Genomic DNA, 25,905 nt, shown 5'->3' on the forward strand with positions numbered 1-25,905 from the left:
GCGGGCGGGCGGCGGGCGCGGTGAGTGTGGCGGGGGCGGCGGGGCCTGAGGGGCGGGAGCGGGCGGGGACGGGCCGCGGGGCCGCGGCGGGCCGGGCACGGAGGGCGGCGGGGCCGCACGCCCCTGGCGGCGGGAGCGAAGGGGGAGACTGCGCCCCGAGGGGCCCCGGCGCAGCCCCTGAGGGCCCTGCGGCCGGACTGGCGGGTGTGGAGTCACAGGATCAGCGAGGTTGGAAGGCTGTGCCGACATCATCCAGCCCGACCCGTGACCGACCCCCACCTTGTCAGTCGGACCGTGGCACTGAGTGCCACGTCCAGTCTTTCCTTAAACACCTCCGGGGACGGCGACTCCGCCGCCTCTCTGGGCAGCCCCTTCCAGTGTCTGACCAGGCTTTCAGTGGAGAGATTCTTACTGATGTCCAACCTGAACCTCCCCTGGGCAGGTTGAGGCTCTGTCCTCTTGTCCTGCCCCTTATTCCCTGGGAGCAGAGCTCCCCTGGCTCCCCCCTCCTGTCAGGGAGTTGCAGAGCCAGAAGGTGAGCCTCCTTTTCTCCAGGCTGAGCCCCCCCAGCTCCCTCAGCCGCTCCTGCTGCTCCAGCCCCTCCCCAGCTCCGTCCCCTGCTCTGGACCCGCTCCAGCCCCTCGGTGCTCTCCCTGGCAGGTTCGGGTCAGCTCACGGGCATCCCCGGCTCTGCCCGAGCTCCGCGGGGGCCGCACGGACGCGGCTCTGGCAGGTGTGAATTTTGATCCGCGCCCCTGCAGCTCGTTCCTCTTCTGGATGCTCGCTTTGAGCCAGGGACAGAGCCACGCACAGCTGTGAAGCCTCTCCGAGCATCTCCTCTGCACTGTGGGCTCTCACCGAGTGCCACTCTCTGCTTGGCAAACGTCATTGTCCCGTGGTGAAAACTGAGATGTGTGTTGTTCGTAGAAATGCTGACTGTAGTTGTCAAAGCTGTGGGTTTAACCCTTTTTAAAGGGCATTTCTCTTTGGGTCCGTTCTGGATACAGGTGTGCATAAGCACTGCAGCTGTTTGGTTTGTGGTCACTGAGGCCCTGGTCCTGCAACATCCGTGGCGCTTTAGGGGCTGAGCAAACAGAGCAAACTGTAAAATGTAGATTCCAGTCTTGCAGTGAATAGATCCCATTTGGTACTTACTGCAGAACAGACATTAATGCTGCGTCTTGTTTTAATTTAAAAGTGACTCCCTGCACCTCTCGTGTCCTTAAGTCTGACCTACATAGTCACAACAGGATTTGGCTCCGTTTGCGATACAAAGTCTCAGGAGGGTGAGGTGGATTTTGTTTCCTTGCACAAAGTTGTCAGCTCAGTTCTGACACCAGGATCTCTGCCCTCTGGTTCATTGTCCGCTGCCTCTCCTCAGGAGTGGGGAAATCAATTGGCATTATCCTATAACAGCTCCTTGCTGCTGGATGTCAGATGGGTGCACGGACCCTGGGTAAATTTTTGGTGCCCATATTATCTAGGAGCTGAATCAGTATAAGCATGTTGAGTGGAGAAAGAAAACTGCAGAATTTTCTCACTGCTTTGGCTTCATCTCCAAGGGGAACAAGGGCCCCTAAAACATTTCCAGCTCGTTTTATTAACCTGTGAGGGTCAGGTGGAACATTAGCAACTGGGATGGGGATAAAGGGAGGGTTGTTCCAGCTGTTTTCTGACCAGGTCCCAGCACCCTCTGTGTCAGTACCCTTGCCTCCTGCCTGTGTCCTGTGCCATTCCACTTTGCAGTGCATCCAATCCCTCCCTCCCTGCCCGGCATTCCCAGCTCCCTGCCCATTCCAGCTGTGCGCACACTGGTTGCCCAGATGGCCAAGGGGAACAGGCAACTGTTGAGCCAATGCCACAGCCCTTCCTGCAGCGTTCCCCAGCTGCCAGCTCCCAATAAACACATAAACCCCGTCTTCAAAACATCTACTGTCCTCTCAGATGTGCTTGGAATTAACCAGTGGATCTAAATTAAAAGTGTGATTATATAAACTTTGTTTCCATAGGAAACTGTGCTTGATGGAAAGTGGAGAATTCATGCAGCCTGGTTTCCCCAAGGAGTTGTTTGCTACATCCCACCCTAACAGCTCTTACCTGACTCCCACCAGCTTTGGGGCCTGGGAGCTTCTGCCTCCCTAGAGCTGCTCCCAGGTGCTTCCCATATCCCAGTCTGCCCTGTCCTTATTTGTGCAGCCAGATGAGTCAGGTGTTCCTGTTTGCTGAGTGACCAGCAGCTGGGAAAGATTAAGGATATTTACCCAATTGTCCTTGGGTTCTCCAGGCTTCTGTCCTCTCTCTGGCCTGTGGTTTTTTGTAAAGCTCATAGAAGTGTTTCTTTGACAAATTTGGCAGAAATGCAGGTACTGGATTCTGGAGTTCCTGAGGGATATAACGGGGCGAGGTGGGCAGATGGATGGACAAAATGATTTCGTCTCTCTCCAAAACTGTGTGAGAACGGATCAGACAGTTGCTGATTGTTACAGCTGCAGGCACAGATAATGCAGTGGTTAAAATGCTTGTGGCCTTTCATATTTCTCTGTATTGTGTCTCCCAACCGGGGGTGTAGCTGTGTGTGCGGGAAGGTTGAGCACAGACTGTCATGGAGATTTTGCCTGTAGATAAAATGAGGGTTTTAACAGGAAAAGAGGAGAAGTAGCAGACAAGTAAATATGTGGGAAGCCTTGAGCAGTAGATGACTAAACTCGTACACAAGGCCGGCAGCATGCAGAGAGTGGAAGTGACAGAATGAGTCTGAGAAATCCAGGGAAAGGTCTGTGGGAGCCTGCCTGTGGAAACAGGAATAACAAAGCTTGCACAGAGAGGGGAGGCATGAGCTGCTGGAGAACTGGCCAGGGAGGGGAGGATAGAAAGGAAGATTGATCTACTGAGACTGAAGTACATTTTGGGAAGAGGAAAATGTCACTACTGTATGCACTGTTTCTTCAAGGGGCTTTCCAGGATTTACTGGAGAACTTTTAAAGGCCTTTTGATGGGCAATCCCAAAAGGTAGAGTGTATATAAGAAAAAAGGCATGCATTAAACAGGAATTAAGAGTGTACTTCACCATATCTATTTCAGATCAGTGTCTGTTTGAACTACAATATTCTGTGTACTCGTGCTGCCACACTGAATGTTTGCCTGCCCTCAGACTTGATTTGTCATCTGGAGCATAGCAAAATCCTTGCAAATTGTACATGCAGTTTTTGAAATAGCAGTTTTCTGACTTCAAGATATAAAAATAAAACTGTGATATGTGGCATTGATCTTATGACTCCAATAAAAAAAATGTTTTCTGAGATTTCTCTGCTAACTTTGTGGGCTTGCTTATAGTAGCTGTGATTTTTGTAAGAGGCAGGTTTCATGCTGTTTTTTGAACTGGGTGTCAAGTGGTGTGATGTTGGTGTTTAATGCCAGTAGACATGCTTTAATTCAGGTGTTTGTGTGACCCCACTGTGATACTGAAGAGAGGCTGTTATTTGGATATTGAGCTGGAAGACTCGTTACTTGCTGAGAATACAGACCTGGTTGTAATGAGAGATAAAATTGATCAGGAGGTAGCCCTAAGAGGTGAAAAACAAGAAGCATTTCTTATGCAAGCCTGCCAGTTGACTACAGCATTAAAAAGCTGGTAGGGTCGTGTATTTCTGGCTGTTTTCTTTTCCAGGTTGATCCAGGAGCATGGTAAAATGGTAGAGAGGGAAGTGAGTTTTTTCTGTACTTCTCTAACAGGGAGATGAAGTTTGGGTGGTAGAGCAAGGAAGCTCTTTGAATTATGTCTTCTGTGTAGTAGTGGTAGCTGGAGATAATGCTAAGCAGAAAATCAAGGAAAAAACTCCTTTTTTAGGGTTACTTGACCTTGGTAAGAGATCAGCGGCGGATCCCAAGAGCAGAAGGGAATGTGTGTTCTGGGACTGGAGCTACACAGGGATTATTCTTCTGCATTGTATCGTGTCAGCTTGGGTTGGACACTTAAATTGTACTTGACTTCTGAAAACTGTTTGGATTTTTTCTTTCTCTGATGCCTTCAGGTTCAAAGAGCATCTCCTGTCACTTGTGCATCCCATATTCTCGTGACTCCTATGTAGAAGTAAGTGGCTTTTCCTTCCCTTTGCCCCTTTTTGTCAAGCCTGAAGACCCTTCCCTTATGCTCTCACCCCCTGCAGTTTGTGGAACTGTTTCCTTTTTGTGTCTCCTCCTGAGATCATCCCTGGGTTTACTTTTTGTCATTGTCCAAGACCCTTTTGCCCTTCATTCCACGGAGTTCTGCTCACAGCTCACGCTTTTTTTTCCTTTTTAAAATTTTGGGGGGTTGTTGTTACTTCATTTGTTTCTGTGGCCACCTTTCCTGTCTCTGTCCTCATTCCAGGACCAGCTTTACGCTTTTGGAGCTCTCATAATCTTTTCCAATTCAGGTCTTTTCCAAAGACTTGTCCTTTTCAAAATGCCGTCTTCCAAAACTGCATAAATATTTTCTTACACCTCCTCAACACTGTCACTCTTGGCATCTTCAATTTAAGACAGTAAAGCTCAAGTTCTTGCTGTCTTGATAAACTAGTACATAAAAGGATTCAATTCCTGGCTTGCAGAGCAGTGAGTGTAACATTGGCACCCAAGGAGTGAAGTGCAGGCTGTGCAGGTAGCCTGGGAAATGGATTGCATGGCAACCTCAGGGGTGTTTTGGGGTTTGCTGGAGGAAAGCAGCCGATGACTCATGTCCTCAGGTGGCAGCACAAAGTCAGAGCCAACTCACCAGCAAATAGTTAAATATTTAATTTATTTTAGTTTTGTAAATGCTGTTTACCTCGCTGGAGGTTTTCAGCCAAAATTAGTTTCAAAGCTGTCACAAAAGATAAACTAAGTAAGTGACCTTTAATTTAAGTGACTGTAGTTATATTCCCCCACCACCACCCCCCCTCCCAAGAAGAATATCCCTAGAGAAACTCAGCATTCTGGAAAATCAGACTAGGAAAGTGAGTGCCCAGCTTGAACTCCAAAGGTGTGGAACGTTGCTGCCCTGTGCTTTGGCCAGCACTGGGCTGCAAGGCTTTCTTAAAATGTATGTGTACATATACACATCTCTCATAACTGTTCTGAAATGAACTGTGTTCTTCTGCCTAGCTCCTTACAAGCTCTAATGGGTTTTAAAGATGAATGGAAGCAGATCTTGGTAACAGCAGTGTTCAAAATGATTCAGAACTACTGGTTTTAAAGAAGTGAATTATGTGGTTACAATGAGAGGGAACAGTTACAGCCGGATCTGCTTTGCTTTCCTGCTTAAATTTAAGAATAATATTGTTGTTTAGGGATCTCCTGCTGGCTGAGTCTGTATCTGCAGGAATGAGGGCTTTTGGGTCAGGTTCATGTTCCTTGTCTGTGCTTCTCATTCTCATGCTTGCAGTGGTAATATTCAGGTTGCTGAGCTGTTTGGAAAAGTACAGCCAAAACAGAAGTAGATAATGTTTTAATTTCCATATAAACACGTGATTTGTTGCCTTTCACTATGAGCACAAGCACTGATTTTCCAATAGATTAAAATCAGTATTACACAGTTAACAGGGGCCCACAGCCCCAGTTTGAAACATCCCTTAGGCTTCTTCCTCCCCACACTCTGCCCTTCCTTGGGTCTCTATGTTGGTGTGAGTGGTTGCTGTCAACATTAAACCACTTGTTTACCTGTCAGTTTTAACTAATTATTGGGGTGTCCTGCTCAGGATCGGGAGTTGGACTTGATAATCCTGATGGGTCCCTTCCAACTCGGCAGATTCTGTGATTAGGAGACTTTTACTTTCTCTCCTGCTCCAGCAGAGAGGTTATATAGGAAGTATTTAAGAGGCAAAATGTGTAAGTTGGAAAGGACCAAACTGAACTAAGCTGTCACCTGAGGCAGGATGATGATGGCAAAACAATCTGGGTGGTGAACTGGTTATTCTTTGTTGGGCTGGCCCAGGCCATAGCACATGCTCTGCAGCTGGGTCTGTGAAAGGTGACACGGGTGCACAGGGAGGTGGGAGAGCCATGGGGCTGGCTGGGTCTGCTATGGACCTGGAACGTAAATTTGCTTAAGGTGCTGTGGAGTCATCTGTGGGTTGGCACATCCTTTTATACAAAAACTCTTAGGCTGTGCCAAGCCTGATTCTGCACTGATGGCTGTGACCTGTGTGTGCCTCGTCAGGCGTAGCCTGGCTGTCCTGTGATTGCTGCTGGTAAATGAACTTCAGCCTGTGCAGGTCATTTTTCCAGTGACATGATTAATAATGGCTGGTTTATACTCTTATTGCTAAATCTCATGAGAAGGCTTTTCTGTATCAGCCCTTCCCAGCTCAGGGTGCCGTGCAGGGTTTGCATGATTAGCATGGCTTGTGCAAAGAGAAATCCCTACTGGCTCCCAGTGCTCCTCAGAGATGTGCCTGAGTGTCCCTTTCCATTTGGGTTCCGACTACATTCAGCCAATATTAGAAAAGTAACTTCTGTCCTCGTCATTGAAACACAGTTGGTGGTGCCTTCTGTGATCCTTATTTGCTAACTTTGCCTTGGCCAAGGCCTCGTTGAGGGGGCAGGCATGTCATGCAGCCCACTGTAAATACAGAAACGCAGATGGAGCTTTAACTGTTGCAGGTGAGGTTGCTGAGAACTAATGCTGAGGCATTACTAGTGGTGTGGGACTTTTTTCTTGTTAATTTAGGGTTGAGATTGCAGACAATTTGTATATTTTCTGTGGTTATGGGTTTTACGGTTGACTGCACAAGGTACTTAGTCAACCACAAGGAAGTGAAGATGTCATCCCCTGCCCCACTCTTTTTTTTCTTTTTTTTTCTTTTTTAAGAATGGAAAAATATCTGAGTAAATTACAGTGACAGCAAATGAAAGGCAGTAAACCAATAAGTCTCTTCTGCCCTTATGTACCTTCAGGAAAGTAGGCTGTGCAGCTTTTCTCACTGGCTGTCAGCTGTCTTAAAATCTACCTGAGAGCTTTTCTGGAGGGACAGGTCTTTAGGTGACCTGTGATCATGGGATCTCATACTAGTGGAAGAGTGTGTGTGAAATTAGAAAGTACAGCTCTCTGCAAAATCTTGCCCATGGTAGCTGCAGCTGCCATGATTTCAGCTGCTCAGAGATGCCATCCAGCAATTTCCCCTTCCATGCAGATCATGGAAAGGCTGCAGGAATGCAGCAAACTCATGTGTTTTATTAGAAATGTTTGGGCTTTAGGATACAAGTGTCCATAAATGCAGGCTTACGTTCCGAGCATAAACTTAGTTCTGAGTTTGGTGGAATGTGCAGGATTGTAAGTTTGTTTTCTGCTTATTTTCAGGGGCACCAGGAGATGCTTCGGTGGCGAGACCTCTTTGACAATGCAAGTTAGGAATGAAATCCATTAACTAACATCCCCTTCCTCACCCTGATCTCCAACAGACTTCCTGGAACGCTCGGAAGAAAAGGGTCAGGGGAGAAGGGTGGAAGGGCACCATGAAGCTGAAGCAGCGGGTCGTGCTGTTGGCCATCCTTCTCGTCATCTTCATCTTCACCAAGGTTTTCCTCATCGATAACCTGGACACCTCGGCTGCCAACCGGGAGGACCAGCGCGCCTTCCACCGCATGATGGCCGGGCTGCACGTGGAGCTGGACCCGCGGCTGGAGCACACGCTCCAGTCCCCCTGGGAGATCGCGGCCCAGTGGGTGGTGCCCCGGGAGGTGTATCCCGAGGAGACCCCCGAGCTGGGGGCTGTCATGCACGCCATGACCACAAAGAGAATCATCAAAGCCGATGTGGGATACAAAGGGACGCAGCTGAAAGCTTTGCTAATACTTGAAGGAGGGCAGAAGGTTGTCTTCAAACCCAAGAGGTGAATATTGCCTTCAGTGACTGCATTAATAGCTGCTTTGTTTATACCTATGTTTTCTTTTCTCCACGTTGTCACATTAATGTTTAAGTTACAAATTTTCCCGTAAATGGAAAGGCCATCCTGTTATTTGAGAGACAGACAGGAGGGAGCCTTGCTGGTGCTCTGGTAACAGTAGGTTGCTGTGCCAGCTGTCTCTCAGGCTGCACAGTCTTGATGCTCAAAACTACCTGTCTTTAGGTTAAAAGAATAATCACTGTGTTCAGTCCTGGGGGAATGTTGGTTACACATGATGTTTCTGAGTCTTTCTGACTCTGGAAGTGCAGGTTGTGGCAATGTGGAGAAAAGCCTTGCCTACTCTGAGTAAGGGTCATGTCAGACTGCCAGGAGAGAGTGCAGTTCAAGAACAGGGAAGGAATTCAAGTTGACAGTGGTCTTAAAACTAGATCTGGGTGTCTGGTGTCGCTGCATGAAGGCTGTAAAAATGGCTTGAGTAGGTCAGAGTTTCCTGTCTGCCAGTGCTGAGTACTGGAGGAGATCTCACTACTGTGGGTAGTGAGATTTTCTTGGTATGGCCTTTGTTTACAATGATCCACAGGGAAATCTGACATGATTGAACACTCACAAAGAGTCTTGTGCGTGGCTGTAAAGCTTTTTGAACTGTTTGGCTTTGGGGAAAAGGACAAGAAAGAAAGATGTTAAAAAGTAAGGGAGGTGTGTTTTAGGGGAGTGCACTGCAAATGGGAAATGTTGTCACCACAGAGTGAGGACATCTCTGCCCAAAGGATTTTGGGTTGAGCAAGCATTAAGGTTTTCTGTCCTGTTAATGAGGGAGTCCAGAGGAGGCCATGGAGGTGCTCCAAGGGCTGGAGCACCTCTGCTTTGGAGACAGGCTGGGAGAGCTGGGGGTGTTCAGCCTGGAGAAGAGAAGGCTCCAGGGAGACCTTAGAGCCCCTTCCAGTGCCTAAGGGGGCTCTAGGAGAGCTCTGGAGAGGGACTTGGGACAAGGGTATGGAATGATAGGACAAGGAGGAATGGCTTCACACTGACAGAGGGCAGGTTTAGATGGAATATTTGGAAGAAATTCTTCCCCTTGAGGGTGGTGAGGCCCTGGCACAGGTTGCCCAGAGAAGCTGTGACTGCCCCATCCCTGCAAGTGTGCAAGGCCAGGTTGGACAGAACTTGGAGCAACCTGGTCTGGTGGAAGTTGTCCCTGCCCATGGCAGGGGTTGGAATGAGATGACCTCGAAGGTCCTCTCCAACCCAAACTGTGATTAGAGAATGAGAACACAAATCTGCCCTGCACTTGAGTTCCCAGTCCTGTTTCTGTATAGGCAGTTCCTGCTCTGGCTGGAGCTTCCCCGTGGGCCCAGGCTGTGTTCCAGCAGCGTGAGCCTTTTACACTGAAGTCTTGGTGGTGTGACAGACAGCGTGTCCCATAAATGCACCAACAAGACACAGCATTTCCATAGTGCTGTCTGTGTGGGTGAGAGCTGTGAAGTGTTTCACTGAGCAGTACATTCCCATAATGCCATGTCTGTGCAGGTGGGCACAGTGACTGTGCTCCATCAAGGACACGTGCAGCTGGGAATGTTTATAGGAACACTGGGCAGTATGGCCCTGGCCATACAGGCAGACTGATGTTCTGTTTGTGACTGCTGAACAGCCAGGCTTGTGGGCAGAGTCCTTTTGTGCCACTGCAAGAGAGTCTATTTAACTGGCTTTGAACATGAAAGCACTGTCAAAATTACTGCTAAAAACAGTTAAACAGTTCCTGGGAAACTTACTGGTTGGCGACGATGGAATTTCCTTGTTGCTTTTGCCCTAGAAAGAACCAGTTGCCTACTGTGCATGGAAACAAAGCGTTTGGTTGGGTTTTACCAATAAATTTTAGCTCTTCAGCTTTCAAGAAGTAACCATGTTTCCAAGAGCCTGCTGTAGGTACATACCAGAGACCTGCCTTTGAGGATGTGTTCTGAGGGTTAACTGTCACATTTCAGAGCCTAACTTATTAATGATTAAGAGTTGCTACCATCACATCTGGTGGTATATGTGAAATAAGTTGCTCATTTGGTGTAAGCTCCTGTTTGGCAGGAATCTGTCAGATCCTCCTCCCACAACTCCCTGCCATCCTGCCCTGGTGAATTCTCTTTTGAGCTGCTTTGCAGACAAGCTGAAGCATTTGCTCAGACTGAGGAAATGAACTGTTGTCTCACCCACACCTTCCCTGAGCAGGGCTAAAACATCCAGGTAGAGCTCAGTGGCTTCTCCTGCACTGTTTTTGCTACTGCTTGATCCCAAAGTCTGTTGGAAATAATCCATTTTAGACGATTTGATACGTAGATGGAAATGAGAAAATAGGCCTTGTCTTATTGGAAAATGTGTTGCATTTGACCCATTTGCTCAGTATTGATTGTGGTATTTCTCACTCACCTGAAGCACAGTGCTAAAACAGTACCTAGGACTGATTCAGATGTGAGGAAACTCAGAAATTGGTGTTTGCCTTGACTAAGTAACATCTATTAAAAGATAAAAAAGGGAGCAAAAAGCCTGCCACTTCACCAGAACACACCGTTGTTGTGATGGGCGCCTGACTTCTGTTTCTTGCTGTTCATGATGTCTTTCCTCCACCAGAATAAAGGCTCTGTTTATATCCAGTATTGTCCTCAGGTTCACTCTTGCTGATTTTCTGTCTACTGTAAGATTCCATTTGCCATCTCTTCCACAATATCAGATTGTATTTTCATGTTAATGTACAATCCATTCTAACCCCAAAATCATCTGTGGAATTGCTGATTTCCAGTATAAATAGTCCCCTGTTCTGTAGCTGGGTCTGTGCTCTTTGTTCTTAGATGTGACTTGGCATGTGGTTGGATTAAAATTCATTAGTTGGAATAGGCACTGCTTCCCAAGCTTTGGAGATCACTGTACATCACTGCCTTTCCTCCTTGTTTACCACTTCAACAGTCTGAACACTTGAATCTCATGGATGGTTTTCCCCCCTCCCATTAGCAGTCATTTGGAAAGGGACCCAGAGACTCTATAACGTAGCACTGTTATTAAATTGTTGCTCTGAACAGCAAAATTGATGGAAATTCTGCACAGAATCACTTTATTTGACTTGTTTCAATTACAGATATGCCAGGGATTATGTAGTGGAAGGAGAGCCCTACGCTGGCTACGACAGGCACAACGCAGAAGTGGCAGCCTTTCACTTGGATAGGTATGGAATTATTGGCTTACCTGGCTTTATTATCTTTGGAAAATGCTTCATCAGAGTTCCTTGAAGAATACACCTCAGATATGAGCTGTTTCTAACCTGCCAACATAGCACATTGAAGGCAAAAATAAAAATCATCTGTTCGGTGACACTTCATTTCAAAGGTCTGTGCAAGATTCTAACATTTTAGATTTTTGTGAAAATCTGGAAAGGAGAATGAGCACTAAAACCATTACAGTTAATATTATAGGGAAGAAAGAGCTTAACCAAATGCTGTGGAAGAGTCTGGAATACCAAATGTATGTGCTAAGTTCACATCCAGTACACTAAAAAGTGAAGCCTGTTGTTTAGATTAAATATTAATCAGTACATCCTAGAGGAAAAACAGCTATTCATATATAAATTGTATTCAAGGGTACCCAGGTGGTTTTGTGGTCCTGAGCTGGAGGTGCAATTACAGGAGAAAAACAAAGTACAGGATATACAAAGAATGGGACAGAAAATGCCAAACCCTGAATGCTGATAGTTGAAATGCTGTTAGAGATGCGGTTTCATCTGGAATAAATGAGCACAGTCTCGGTCTCCTTGTTACAGGAAGACTGTGTTGGCACTTTGGAGGTGAAGAGACTTAAAATCTGTACTGATCTGTGTAGTCTTTTAAGCACTTTTAAAATTCCATTACAAATACCCAAGTCATTTGTGGTCACACATGGGAGTGAAACCTGGATCTTGTAACTACAAGTTTTGTGATTGTTCTTCCCACCTCTGTTTTTCCAGGCACTTTTCAGGCATTCACTTTTCTTCTGCCATTGTCTCTTCCCTTCTCCCTCCTCATGCCAAAGAAAACAACTCCTTGATTGGTTGCTTTCAAGTGTAGTTGAATTGGGCTTGAACACAACACTTCAATAGATAGTGGTTCCCACAAATTATAAATGATCCTTGCAGGTGACCAGCCCACGGGCCACATGGTTTTATTGCTTCAGCCTGTACACGAGACACATGGTGGGTATTTCTGGGGTGAGGTCTGAGTTCTGAGCATGGTGCATCCTGTGGTGCTGTGCTGGAAAGGCTTTAATAAAAGAGTGTCACTGATGGCTTATGAAGCAAGTTTAACATCCGGGCACTTAGAAAAGTGAGTTCCCTTACTTTGCTTGGAGAAGAAAAGAGGCTTCTGCAGGGCTCCAACTTTATTCTTCGGTCTCAGTCATCTCTGACAGAGACTGTGGGTTTGTTTTGTTTCGATTTTGAACTGCTGCCTGTGTTGCAAATTCTCTTGTATTTCTTCCTCCCAAACCAGAATCCTGGGTTTCCGCCGGGCCCCACTGGTGGTTGGCAGGTTTGTGAACCTCCGCACAGAGATCAAACCAGTGGCCACGGAGCAGCTCCTGGGCACCTTCATGACCGTGGGTGAGTGGATTCCATGGATTGTGCAGCCCAGTAAAGAAAAACGGGTTTAATGGGGAAAAAGAGCCGTGGGAGCCTGACACAGCTACAGAACAGTTAACTCTGGTGCAGGAAGCTGGGAAGTCTCTGTCTTTGCCAAGGGAGAGCTTGTATAACCCTGTTTGGAGGGGGAGGAGGACTTGGTTTCCTCCAAGTAGTTTTCCCTCTGTATCTGCTCTGTGTTCCCTCATGCTGCTGTTACAGATGGGAAGTTTTGGTTTTTTTGAGTAAGAATTTTCTCTCTGCTGTCAGAGGTGGTTAGAAGAATCTGTGATTAGACCTACATGGAAAAAAATAGAATTGTATTTAACGTGAACAGAGTGGTGATTTGGGATAATTTGTAGAGCTGACACTTCAGTTGATGTTAGATGCTGTTTGTGCCATCAGAGCCTGTGGAGCATTTAGAACCAAATGTGTCAGAACTTCCCTGTGTTATTTACAGCAGTGATGCTATGAGGGCACGTAATGGGAATTACTAATGTGAACTCCTACCAGGTGGTCATTAAGCACCAAGAAATTACTTATGCTGCAGCCTTAACTCCTTCAGGCTTTCATAAAATATCCAATTACTACTCTTTTTTCGTTTGTTTTGTTTTCTAATCAGAAGGCTCTAGAGATGATTGTTCATTAGAGCTGGTAAATATGTGCCTGTGTACATTCCTATTACAAGCACTGCTGGCAGTCTCACACTGCCAGTTACAAGGTGTAACTTAGAGATGAGAGGAGCTCAGCCTTCCCAAACTCTCCTTGCATTCAGATGGAGTGCCTGCCTCAGGCAGACTATACTTTTTTGAATTTCAGCCAAGATAACTAAGCTGTTTTCTAGCAGAAATGCTGACTTGAAAAGTTGGCTCCAGAAATTTTCATTACCTTTCCTTAGTTTCCTTGGATTTGCTGTTGTGCAGTGCAGGACCCAAGTAAATGGGTGGATTTGGGAAAAAGGTTGTGATCTCTTGTCAGCCCAAATTTGATCAAGTTTCTGAGGTTTTGAAGAAAAGATGATTCATGCCTATTCAGTGCAGGTTTGCTGGAGTTGCAGCTACAATCTCAAAGAATTCTGTCTCTTGCTGGACCTGCTGCAGGCCCTGGATGGAAAGTGAGACTTGCAGGGCTTTCCATACAGATAAGAGATCTGGTCTGCAAGCTCTTTGTAGTTAATAATAATTTCTAACATCCTCAAGTTGTCTGATGGGGTATTGGGAGCACAAGAGCCAGGTCTGGATGGAGGGCTCCACTGGAGTGCTGGCTGAGGGGTGGGGCTGTGTAAGGGTGGAAGGTGAAAAACACATCTTTGGGTGAGCTGAGCCTGGTTTGGGAAGGATATTGGATGTAGAGCCAAAGGAAACAAGGATAGAGAACAAGTGGAATCACAACAAAGGGAGACATAGTTGAGACCTATTTTGGAGGAACATCTATGAACATGGAACTGGATTTAACTTGGCAAGAGTCAAGCAAAGGCAGGTTAGAAGGGGGAAACAGAAAATGTTAAACTAAAACTATTAATCCAGGTTGTGTGGATTACAGGATACATCAGCATTAGCAGACTAAAGGCTGCAGGGTTTTGTTGCTCCTCTCCTGTCAGAAGACACTGATGAAGCTTTGACAGATCTGCATTCCTGCATCATGTAAGAATGACAGCTGGTTTCTGTCTCCCCTGCTCAAGTAGCTGGTCTCAGGGCTCAGGGCTCCAAATCCATTTGAGTTCTGCCGTGTTCTTTTTAACTTGCCTCTTTTAGGTTAACTTTTTCAGAAAGGTGGCAAATCTGACACATGAAGTACATGAAAAATGTGAAAAACAAGCAGCGTCAAGGTTACCAAGTCAAGGTCCCAAGGACTAGGAAGGGATCACAAAATCTTGTTGGTGGTGCAGTGTATTAACTCTCGATGTGGTAAAGTCATTAGAAAATATAATTACTCTCTCCTTTGAATATTAGTCCTTAATTGCTTGCAATGAATGGATATCTGTGTAATCTCTTGGAACCTCTCCCTCTCTGAGACAGGAAGCACGTGGTCAAGTGCAGTGAAATCCTGTTGCAGGGAAAGCTCTGCTGCAACAACATGCTCCTGAATTTCAGTTGGATTCCTCGGATTAAGTTCTGCTGTTTTGATACCTGTTTATTTTTGGTTTTAAGGCAATAACACCTGCTTCTATGGGAAGTGCTACTACTGTCGGGAGACAGAGCCAGCGTGTGCAGACGGGGACATCATGGAGGGCTCGGTGACCCTGTGGCTGCCGGACGTGTGGCCTCTCCAGAAACACCGGCACCCCTGGGGCAGGACCTACCGGGAGGGCAAACTTGCCAGGTAGGAGAACGTGGGAGGGGCACTCCAGGCTCTGAAAATCTTGGCTGTGGGCTAACCAGGACCCTTCTCTTGTGCCACTGGACCTTCTGTTGACACTGGCCCTCTGAAATGTGGTAGCACCTGCTGTCATGGTCCTTGTAGTTTCTTCTGAGAGTTGTGGAGCTGGTTTAGCTTAAGTAGGTAGGCACTGGAAAGCTCCTTGCTTTGAATACCATTAATATTTGGTGACCAGGCTCAGCATCTAAAGAATCCTTAAAGAAGGACAAATGTGAGCTCTATCCATCTTGTACAATAGATGTGACACGTCTGAGTACGTGGCTTGGGGATGTTTTTGCCATGACCAGAGCAAGTGGTTTTGAGCTTAGTAAATTTTTCCAAATCTTTGTCATTAACAAGTGATTAGAAAGAGTTTTTTAGTCCTTGATCTAAAGTATCCATCGATTTCCAATGTTGTGATTGTTCTCACAAAGAATTTCATCCAAAGGCTTCACTGAATCGTTTTAAAGTATTAAATGTGTGGATTGATTTTTAAGCAACAGATGTTTTCTCCTTTCCAGCAGGTCAAAATTAGCTGTGTTCAGTACATGGTATATTGCAGTAATGAATGGGCTGAATTCTTGGAGGTGTTTCTCTATTGAGAGGCTATTTTTCATCATAAGCTGCCTCCTTACACTGGGTTTTACTGTGATTCCTGTGCTGATTTGATATTTGCTGTGTTGAAACTCGCTCTTTTCTTGTTCAGATGGAGTTAAAAAGTTCTGGTGTTTGCACCTTGTCATGCTGCACATTTCCCTTTGAGAACATCAGGAAAATAAAATGTTCTAGGTGTCATGCTCTCCTTTTTCTGTGCCTGGTAATTATGGAAAAATAAAAGTGTTAAGAATTTTTTCCTGCTCTAACTGCTTCTACTCTGTCCTGAGTTGACCTTTTGAACATAATTCATACATTAGTATAAGTAATGTTTAATGGAAGTGTAATAGATAAAATCCCTGACCTTCCAAGGCCTGTGCTAATACAATATAAATGATCAGAAATAAGTGTCAGAGAAAGGTCTGTCTTGAAAGATTCCGTGGAAGATGAGGAGAGAGAGAGAGAATAGTCTATCCGAAAAATTGTGGCAAGATTAAGTATTGCTCTAAAGTAAAATGAGAGAAAGAGAAACACTTGAGGGAGAGAGCGATACAGCATAAGGAATTTATTCAGCACAAGAGGTAGGAGGGTCTGAGACTGTTGCCTTGTGGATTTGTGCTGCAAGTTGAATGTGAGTTGGACCTTGATGCAAAAGAAAGAGGGAACCAGACACAGCATTTGAGGACCATGTGTGACCTGTCGTCAAAAACATTGAGAAGACACATTTTTGGCCCCTCTAGTTTGGATACCTGGAGGAAGGAATAAGGGAGGTCAGGCTCCAGACCACTAGAAGATGAGGTGGGGTATGTGGCAGTTCTAGTAATGGAATTCTGATCTTCCTCCTTTTATGAGTCTCTGCAATTGTGAGCATGTCAGCAAGGCTCTCCAGCTTGTTTCCTCCATTTCTGTTTCCAAGTCACAGATGGTTTAAGGCATTTCCAATTTCACTGCTGTTTTGTGAAGGATTGTTTCAATCCTTACATGGAAGATGTTATAGATGTACTTGTTATTTAGGTTGACAGATGGAAAGGATATACACCAGAGATTTGGCTGTTTAGGTGGTGGTGTTGAATAGCTTTGAAAGCTGTAAAGAAGAAAATGAGAAAATTTGAAATCCTAACTTTGGAGAACTGAGACATGACATCCATGTTACAACATTACTTGTAGAAGGAGAGGAGACGAGAGGGAAGCTTGAAATCTTGTCAGTGGAGAAAAAGGTGAGATACTCTGGAAGGGAAGTGGGGAGGAAGGAGACAACTCTGAAGGAGAATGAACACAGGTGAAGCCCTTCTCAGGACAGAGAGGCTCTTTACTAACCATGGTGAGATTATTTGCATTAGAGAGAAAAAATTAAGAGGGTCACTGGAAAGCCAGACCAATGGAAGCAGGTCAAGGCACTGCAAACAGTCACAGTGCTGAAGTCCTTCACTGGGAAGTTGAAGGAGGCAAGTCAGTCTTGCCATGAGGCAGCCTGGGCACTGCTGAGTTGTGAGCACTGAGGAGGCAAACTCTGACCTTGTTTTCCGTAGGAAGATGATGTGTATCCTGGAACTACAGCTTGCTCCACACAATGGGATGTGAATGCAGGATTTACTCATGAGAATTAACTCATTTGCTGATGAAACACTGTTGTCTAGCTCTTCCTTCTTTATACAGCATGGGCTGCTGTGCTTAGCTTTTCTTCCTGCACTCCTCAGTGTCTGAAGGGCAGCTGTAACTCCCACTGGTGTGCAGGGATGGCTCCTTGAAGGGCTGTTTGGTTTCTCTCTGGCCACAGGTGGGAGTACGACGAGAGCTACTGCGACGCTGTGAAGAAAACCTCCCCCTACGACTCGGGCCCTCGGCTCCTGGACATCATCGACACGGCCATCTTCGACTACCTGATCGGGAATGCCGACCGGCACCACTACGAGAGCTTCCAGGATGATGAGGGAGCCAGCATGCTCATCCTGCTGGACAATGCCAAAAGGTGAGGGCCAGGGAATATTTTTTTGTTTTCATTAATATCTTTTGTGCTAAGCTTTCTATCTTATCAGAAATTACTCACCAAATATTAGGGTCCTTCAAAGGCTGTGGTGCTGACTGGACAAGGGGGAATGGATTCAAACTGAGAGAGAGTAGGTGTAGATGAGAGATTAGGAAGAAATTTCTTCCCTGTGAGGATGGTGAGGCCCTGGCACAGGTTGCCCAGAGAAGCTGTGGCTGCCCCATCCCTGGAAGTGTCCAAGGCCAGGTTGGATGGGGCTTGGAGCAACCTGGGCTGGTGGAAGGTGTCCCTGCCCATGGCAGGCAAAAACTGTCTTTCTGACAATGTTCCAGGAGGAAGGAAGTTTAATGGATTAGTCATTGGGAGTAAATATGGTGTTTGAAGGTCAAGTCCCTTCATTATAGTTTGTTCTTATAACACTATGAAAATACTGCTGGTGTGGCTTTGCAGGCTCCCAGTAAATTATTTTCTTGAAAGCTTGAGTGAGGTTCTTTCAAGTCCTTTGAATTAAGGGATAGAGGGCCAGTTTTTTCATGGAATTATGGTCGATCTCAAGTTGGAAGGATCAGCTGAGCTCAGCTCCTTGTTCCTCATAGGACTACCTAAAATTAAGAGCACATGACTAAGAGCAGATGCTTCTTGATGCCATGGCCACTTCCCTGGGAGCTTATTCCAGTTTTAAAGCTACTAATAACAGAATTATTTGGGCAGAGTAATGCCAGACCCCTAGAGCAACTTACCTCTATTAAGGGGAAAGTTCTGTGTTGAAAACAGGATTGTGAGGAGGGTGAAAATAATACAAATATACAATATACAAATACAAAATAAAACGAGCATGTGTTTATATGAAGCTTGAAATACTCTGGAAGCCTTCTGGCAGACCTCCCTCAGAAAGTGTGGGCATGAAATGTTCAAGTGGATCACCTTGTTGGTGGAACTGTTGTTCTAATGGTGGCTGCTCTTTGGTTCCTTCCCTGTCCAGCAGTGCCAGGGAGGCGAAGCTCCCATTCCCTGTGCCCAGAATCCCAATTATTCCTTACCCCTACATGACGAGTTCCATTTCTAGACTCCTCTGGAATTCCTTTCTAAGGTGCCGTGGTCTCATACAGAACTGGGTATGCTGGTGCTCCTTCTGTTTACCTGGTACATCAACTGATGCTTTTGAGAGTTGTGTCTGTGATTGGCCATGGCCTGTTTGTATTTTAATTTAAATGATTTGATCTCTTGGAGCATGAAATTGCCTACTATTGATTTCTTTGAATTCTTTACAGAGCTCTTGATGTTGAGAACAACATTAGGAGTTCAGTTGGTTCACTTGGGTTTTAATTTTGCCTTTCAGCTTTGGAAACCCTGCCCTGGATGAAAGAAGCATCTTGGCTCCTCTTTATCAGTGCTGCATGTAAGTGAAATGCTGGGGTGCTGTTCACTTTATTTATGCAATGGGTGTCCTTAGGTTTACAATATAATTAGGTTTGAAGCCTTCTGGCAACCTGAAAATGTTTTCTTGGATACTCAGGGCTTTATTGTTTTTGAGATATTGTCTGTTTGATGTATTGTCACTGTCCAAGAAGCTGAGAAATACATTTTCATGAGGGCAGTACAGTGGGTGTTTGGCTGCAGAAAGTGGTCTCACCTCCAGGTCACTGGTTCAGATCTTTCCATAGTCAGTGTGACAGGTACTTTGCATCTGCAGCTGTCCCCATCCAGCTCCTGACAAATAAAAGTTCACATCCCACTCTGAGTTCTCCCTGACAGAAGCGAAGGACTCAACGTGTCTGGCAATTTCATCATTTTCAAAAATGATTTCTGAGGAAGACTGCAGCCCTGCTCAGGGGGCTCCTTTCAACCCAGGTTTGTAGTTTCTTTGCTGAATTTTGTTTCTGCTTTGGCCTTGTGAGCTGTGGTTTTGTTTGTTTTATTTTTAGAGGTTGTGACTTGATTTCTGTTCTGTGTCCACTCTCTCACCAGGCCATTGCTGCTTCTCTGGAGCACCTCTGCTCTGGGGACAGGCTGGGAGAGCTGGGGGTGTTCAGCCTGGAGAAGAGAAGGCTCCAGGGAGACCTTAGAGCCCCTTCCAGTGCCTAAGGAGGCTCTAGGAGAGCTCTGGAGAGGGACTTGGGACAAGGGTATGCAGTGATAGGACAAAGAGGAATGGCTTCACATTGACAGAGGGCAGGGTTAGATGGGATATTAGGGAGAAATTCTTCCCCTGTGAGGGTGGCGAGGCCTCAGGTTGCCCCTCAGGTTGCCTCAGGTTGCTCAGAGAAACTGTGACTGCCCCATCCCTGCAGGTGTTCAAGGCCAGGTTGGACAGGACTTAGAGCAGCCTGGTCTAGTGGAAGGTGTCCCTGCCCATGGCACAGGGTGATCTTGAAGGTCCTTTCCAGCCCAAACAATTCTAGGATTCTATAATAATTTCCTGGACAGAAAATACTGATGTATCCATTTCCTGATTCTGATACTTGAAGATAACATTAACTCCTTTAAGCCTTCCAAATTAAGCATTTAGTTGAGAGTTCCTTCAGCTTGTCCTTGAAAGGTTCTATCTTCCACATTCCTCGAGGCCTGTTAAATCTGGGAACTTTTCAGAAAGCCTGAGCTCTCATCCTGCTTCCACTAAGCATTCCACTTAGATTCCACTAAGATTCCATGCACTCTGCAGTACACCTGGCCTGTGTTCTGCAAGGTTCTTTTAAAATCCATAGAGAGAACAGTTGATTTTCAAATTCTGTAGTTTCCCTCCATTAATTGTAAACAAATGTTTAATTTCCTGCTTTACTGAGGATCTTTTGCAGTCTCTGTCTAGATTCTCCCAAATGCAAGCAGAAGAGAAGTTTATCTCTGTAAGAGACTTTGCAGTTTCCTGGATTTTAGGTACCCTTTCTTTCTGGTGCCAGGCAAATGTTATATAAGAATTCATATGCATAATTGCTTTAACAATAGGTTTGGTGCAGCACTTGCTTATACTGCTGGTTTTATTAGAGGCCATCAAAACCCAGAGTTTAGACCAATGGTGCTAAAACATAAGGATTTGGAGGAGAATCCCAAGAGACCTCACAGAACACAACAGTCAAGATGAGTTATGACAACAACACAAACAAGTTCAGTGGCCAGTGAAGAGGAAGAATCACTTCTGTGTTCACTTTCTTGGAGGTTCAATCAACAGCCTTTTGTCCTTTGTGATTAACTGTTGGTCAGTGATGCTCTTCCTGAGGCGACCTGAGTTTGTGTTTGAATTAACAACCAGACTGTTGATTTTCCTTCCTTTTCTTTCCTGTGTCTGGGAGGCCTCGGGACTGAAGGCAGTCCTTACTCGCAGCGGGAAGTGTTCCTGTGCACCATCAGTTATTGTCACAGGGGATTGATTCTTCTTCACCTTCCGTTTCCAAGTTTCGCTCAGACCCTGCGTAACCTGCAGTTACACCTCCCTCGGGAGGCTGCCTTCGGCATTCCAGATGGGACCACAGCTGGGCAGTGGTATGATGTGTTTGTGTGTTTGTTCCTTTTGCAGCATCCGGGTTTCCACCTGGAACAGGCTGAATTACCTGAAGAACGGGGTGCTGAAGTCTGCCTTAAAAACGGCCATGTCGCATGACCCCATCTCCCCTGTGCTCTCCGACCCTCACCTGGACGCCCTGGACCAGCGGCTCCTCAGCATCCTGGCTACAGTGAAGCAGTGCACAGACCAGTTTGGGCCAGATGTGGTGCTGGTGGAAGACAGGATGACTCTGTCTCACTTGTAATTGTAGCGGAACACGGATGGAACTCCTTTTTTTTAAAAAACAAACAAACAAAAAAGTGATAGAAAAACAGCACAATCAGTTCAGAAGGGCTGTGGCCAAGATGGACTGACATGAACAGGAAGGCTCCCGAGCCAGAGGAATGGAGGTGACAGTGGCTTTTTCTGTGGGCTGGCAGCAGTGAGAGATGGGAGCTGGGCCCTTGGATGGCTCAGCACCTGGAATGGCATCTTGGCCGTGGTGGCGTGTCCATTGCCGGCAGTGGGCACTGCACTGGGTAAAAATGGCTCTTGGTGTTGGTGGGAGTGTGTGGAATACAGACACTAATTTGTGAACTGAATCCAGAGGGGACAAATGGAGATGAACAGTACAGTCCTCTCCCCTTCTCTTCCCCCAGGATACTCTGGCAAGTTTGTCTGATTCAGGGTTGTACACAATCAGCTGTGAGCTGGTTGGGCATTTTACTGCTTCTCTAGAGAACGAGGAAAGGATGAATAAAATAATTATTAGACTGAAGAGTTGTGCCACCCCCCCGGGGGTGGGATGTTCTTCCAAATGCCATGAGGGTGGGAGAGGGGACCTCTGTTGCTCACTTGGCTTTTCCTCGATAAAGGACTGGGAAAGGGGTTTGCCTCATATGTGATAATGCTTCAGTGTTTTGGCTGAAGTCCTATCAAAGATTTATCCACAGGGTTGGAGATTTAGGAGAGGACAGGGTGGTTATACAGCACTTGATAATTAAGGGGTTATCATAAGTTTCCGTGTGTCCTGTCACTGTTTTTTAAGGAATCTGGCAAGGTCTGAGTGGAGAAAATATCCTTGCAGTCCTGTGTCCATATTAAAAACCGAACTTCCATTCTGTTGTAGCTGAGAAGGAGGACAGGATCTGTCCTTGGAAGCAGGTTCTGCGTAGCAAGGTCATGCTGCTTACTGTGAGCCCTGTGGTATGTGGGGCCTCTGAGCATGTTGGGCTGAGGAAAGAGGTGTTTGCTGGGCTTCCCGAGTTACCAGAAGTAACCTGAAGAGTGGAGAGACCCCTGAGCTGTGGTGGTTGTTCTCCATCTCATCTGAAAGAGCTTCCTGCTGCTCCGTGTGACCACAGCTCAGCACTGCTGCTCTGTGCAACACCAGCTGGTCAGTCCCACCGTTCACCTGCTCTGGCTGTGGCTGAGCTCAGAAGTTGTGAGCACTTCCAGAAAGTTTTCTGCCTTCCCAGCAACTGCCACTGCGATGTTCTGCCTGGGATGGTCATCCTGGGGTCCTCACTGATGGTTTTGCTGTAGGTAGGGAAGAGTTGGTGCAGGTTGGCTTTCCAGGGCAGGCTTGCAGCACTCATCTTGTGCCAGTCCTGTCATCCTTCAGCACTTCAGCCTGTGCTGCCCATGAGCTTGTGGCCATAAAACCTGTCACCTTGGGATAAGAATCTGTGTCTCCAGAAGGAAAGCAGCTTTGTCACTGTTTCCAAATTGAACAGCTTTGTGTCGGTGCTCAGTTCAGCCAGAATGGTCCTTAATGTAAGGAGAGAGCTCCCTTCCCAAAGTGATTATGGATTACTGGATTTGTGAGCAAGGGCAGCAAAATGTCAGTTAAAGCCCTTTTCCTTGATTTGTCTGTCAGGATGTCTTTAGCTCTGCAGTGTGGTGGGCAAGGAGAGAGCTGTTTCCTGTTCTTGTACCCAGGCCACACCTTATCCAAGAATGTCAGGGAGAGAGTTTATCTGAAAAACGCAAGTTTATTTTGTTAGTCTTTTTCTTCCTTCATGAGAAGAGTATCTTGAAAGCAGAATGTAACTGTTTACCTGAGACTGAATTTTATATTCTTCTGTCTCTCTTCTGGACTTGGACACATCACAGACCTGCCCCAGAGGGATGAGGTGATGGGATGGAGATATTTGGATCCGGAGTTATTTATTGGAGTTACTAGTCAGGATGGTAATGCACAGCCAGCTCTGAGGACACTGGTGAGAAGCTTGTGCCTCTTTATCATTGTACTTGACAACAGAACACGCTGTAGAAGCTGTGGGTGGTGCCTTAGAGGTGCCCATGGGGCAGGAGCGAGTGCTGGCATCAGCTGTTCCCCAGGAAATTTCAGATGATTTACCCAAAGGGGAGATGGTGAAGCACATGGTGGTGGCTTGTAGCATTTCTAAAAGCTTGTTCTTCTCTCTGAGCTTAATCATGAGCTCTTAGTATTTTGGGAAGGATCTACCAAAATTTGATGTTTTGATTTCTGTGTGATCACTCTTGATATAATAATGGATTCAAAAAAAGGTCTTTCTGTCTTTGAGATTAAATTGGTTGAGAATTTACGTGTTGCTCTAAGCTGAAACTTTTCTGTCAGATGGAACATGGGGATAAGTTTTTCCCCAGTATCAAAGATTTAAAGCAGGGTATTGGTTTATTTTGGTTTACTTGTGAACAAAGGGCGTGAAGTCCGGCATCGTCAGTAGGAGGAAGCAAGAAATGGTTGGGTTTTTTGGGTTTGCTTTTTTCTTTGTGATACTGATGCTTCTGGTTGCTGTAAACACTCCTGGAGGTTGGTGTTCTGCAGCAGGAAAGAAGAATAAATTCCTCCCTTAGCCAAAATCAGGGAGATGTGATTTTGGCCTTGAGATAATTTCTGCCCTGTTGGCAGCTGTCGTTGTTTTGCTTGAATACAGAACCCTGAGAAATTTTAGATTGTAACCATTGGAAGGGAAATGAGGAGCAGCATCCACGTGCCAACAGGGTCTGCTTGAATCTCTGAAAAATAACATGGTTTGTGAGGCAGGTGCTGTGCTCTGTCAGTGAGGTTTTCATGACACCTTCTGATCCTTGTTCGCTGTGCACGCTGTCATCCGCTGGCCCCAGATGTTACACAGTGGTTGTGTTGTGGAGATTGGTGATACCAGAGCGCCTGAAGCACAGAAATCAAGAACTAATTAAAGAGAGAGCACCATCAGCCATCTGCTATTCACCTCCTCCCCCCTGAGTCAGCCCTGGGGTGGAGGAGGCACTCAAGCCGGCTCCTCTTCCAGCAGCTGACGAACTGGAGTGTGTCTTGCCAAACAAACTTCAACTGAAAAATACTAATTTATTAAGAAGGTAATTTATTTGCTGCGGCAGCTGGAGCAAGATGCTGGAAACAGACACCCCTGTTGGAGCTGTCAGAGGATGCCTCTGGGAGCTGCTGCACAAATGGAGGTTGCTAATGAGCAAACAGAACGTTATCATGACTTTCTACTTGTATCCCCCGGGGTCAGATCCCACATAAAGCAACATTGTGTGAATAAAGATTTTAATAAAGCAACATTGATGGATTGTTTAAGTCTTTCTCTCCCTCCCCTGTCTGTCTCTCTCTTGTTCCAACATGTGGGCTGAATGTTTAAAGTGTTTTGCTGCTGATGTTTCCCAGTTATTCCTTCGCTGATGGTTCTCAATGGCCTTTATTCCAGTCGTGTATATCCGAGAACGGGGTCAAACATTCAGGTTGTTTGCAAGAGCCTTATTGGGAAGGGAAGAAGAGTGTCCCAAAGGGATACAGAAGAAAAACACACCTAGATTGGAGTGGTTTTCTGACAGTGCATCCCATGGCCCTGCATCTGCCAAGCACCTGGGCTGAGTCCTTGGCTGTATCCCAATAGCTTGGCTTTGTTACATGGAGCAAGAGATGGATATGGAGTTGGCAAGAGATGCTTGCAGAGTTGGCAGGTGTTTATGGTTGGTTTTCCTAAGCTTTTATTGAGACAGAGCAGGTAAACAGCCCCCAAAATCTGCTCCCACTGAGTGCAGAGGTTTACTCAGACTGTGTCAGAGCTTGTTTTCTCAGTACCCCACTAGTGAGTGGGAGGCAGGAGGTGATGCAGTTGTGGATGTCAGGGGTCTTTGACCTGCCCTGTAGCATCGACATGGTTGTGTGGAACCTGCTTTTCTTTAAACTAGAGTTTCTCCATTGAAACTCTGGACTTCAGCAGTCGAATTCTGCAAGAACTGGTTTTTGGGGTTTATTTTGGGGGTTTTGTGGGGGAGGATGTTCTGGTTTTTTTTTTGTTTCCTAGCATTGTGTGCTGGCAATAACTTTTCTTATCCTCCATCTCTGTTCTTGAGCTTTGCTCTGGGAATGGGACAGGATATTTGCTTGTGTTTGAGCACTTCAACAGCTACAGATGCTTTTAAGGCTTAAATCGCCACTTCGGAGAGCTGTTGTTCCAAGCACTTTGTTGTGCTGTTATGTATTTTTAGAGTGGTTGGCCTTAGTAACAGGTTGAGAATTCCTTTAACTGAGAGGTTTCAAAGTGTTTCTGATTATGTAATGAATGTAATTTTACAGAAGAATGAACACAAACAACTTTGAGCCAATGGAGAACAAAAGGGGGTTGAAAATAAGCACTTTCCCTGAACTTCTCAAATTCTTTCCCTACAAATTTTTTATTGAATCTAAAAATAAGAAATGAAGTCCTTAGTTCATATATCCCAAATGTGGGACTGGTGACCTATTCTTTCTTTGTAGAGTCAAACTTTTTAAGAGACTGGGGATAGGACTTTATGGGGAAAAAAATGAAGGAGGGGAAAGGACTCCCCTCATATCCTTTATTCCAGATCTTCCTTTAATTTAGTGATCTAATCCACAGCTGTTATACTGAGCTCTGGAGAGAGAGTCTTCTCCTCCTGCCTTCTGTCAGAGTGCAGCTATGGATCTGCAGAAGGTGTTGCTTTATGGAAAGTGGAAAAAGCATGAAAAGATGGGTGCATGGCATTT

At 46.0% G+C, this 25,905-nt stretch overlaps 1 protein-coding gene across 2 annotated transcripts; it reads left to right on the top strand.

The window, feature by feature from the left end:
- FAM20B (FAM20B glycosaminoglycan xylosylkinase) lies at positions 1 to 24,474 on the top strand. 2 transcript variants are annotated; one of them, XM_064664183.1, is made up of 8 exons: positions 1 to 20; positions 7,316 to 7,847; positions 10,981 to 11,067; positions 12,362 to 12,471; positions 14,640 to 14,811; positions 17,219 to 17,410; positions 18,768 to 18,827; positions 20,940 to 24,474. In XM_064664183.1, the coding sequence occupies exons 2-8, from the start codon at positions 7,471 to 7,473 to the stop codon at positions 21,169 to 21,171; spliced, it is 1,230 nt and encodes a 409-aa protein (XP_064520253.1). In that variant the 5' UTR covers positions 1 to 20; positions 7,316 to 7,470; the 3' UTR covers positions 21,172 to 24,474. The 2 variants fall into 2 exon arrangements, with proteins under 2 accessions (XP_064520253.1, XP_064520252.1); XM_064664182.1 differs by lacking the exon at positions 1 to 20 and adding an exon at positions 4,032 to 4,090.
- The last annotated feature ends 1,431 nt before the right edge of the window (positions 24,475 to 25,905 follow it).

Source organism: Pseudopipra pipra, chromosome 9 (genome assembly GCF_036250125.1).
Source record: "Pseudopipra pipra isolate bDixPip1 chromosome 9, bDixPip1.hap1, whole genome shotgun sequence".
Taxonomy (NCBI): domain Eukaryota; kingdom Metazoa; phylum Chordata; class Aves; order Passeriformes; family Pipridae; genus Pseudopipra; species Pseudopipra pipra.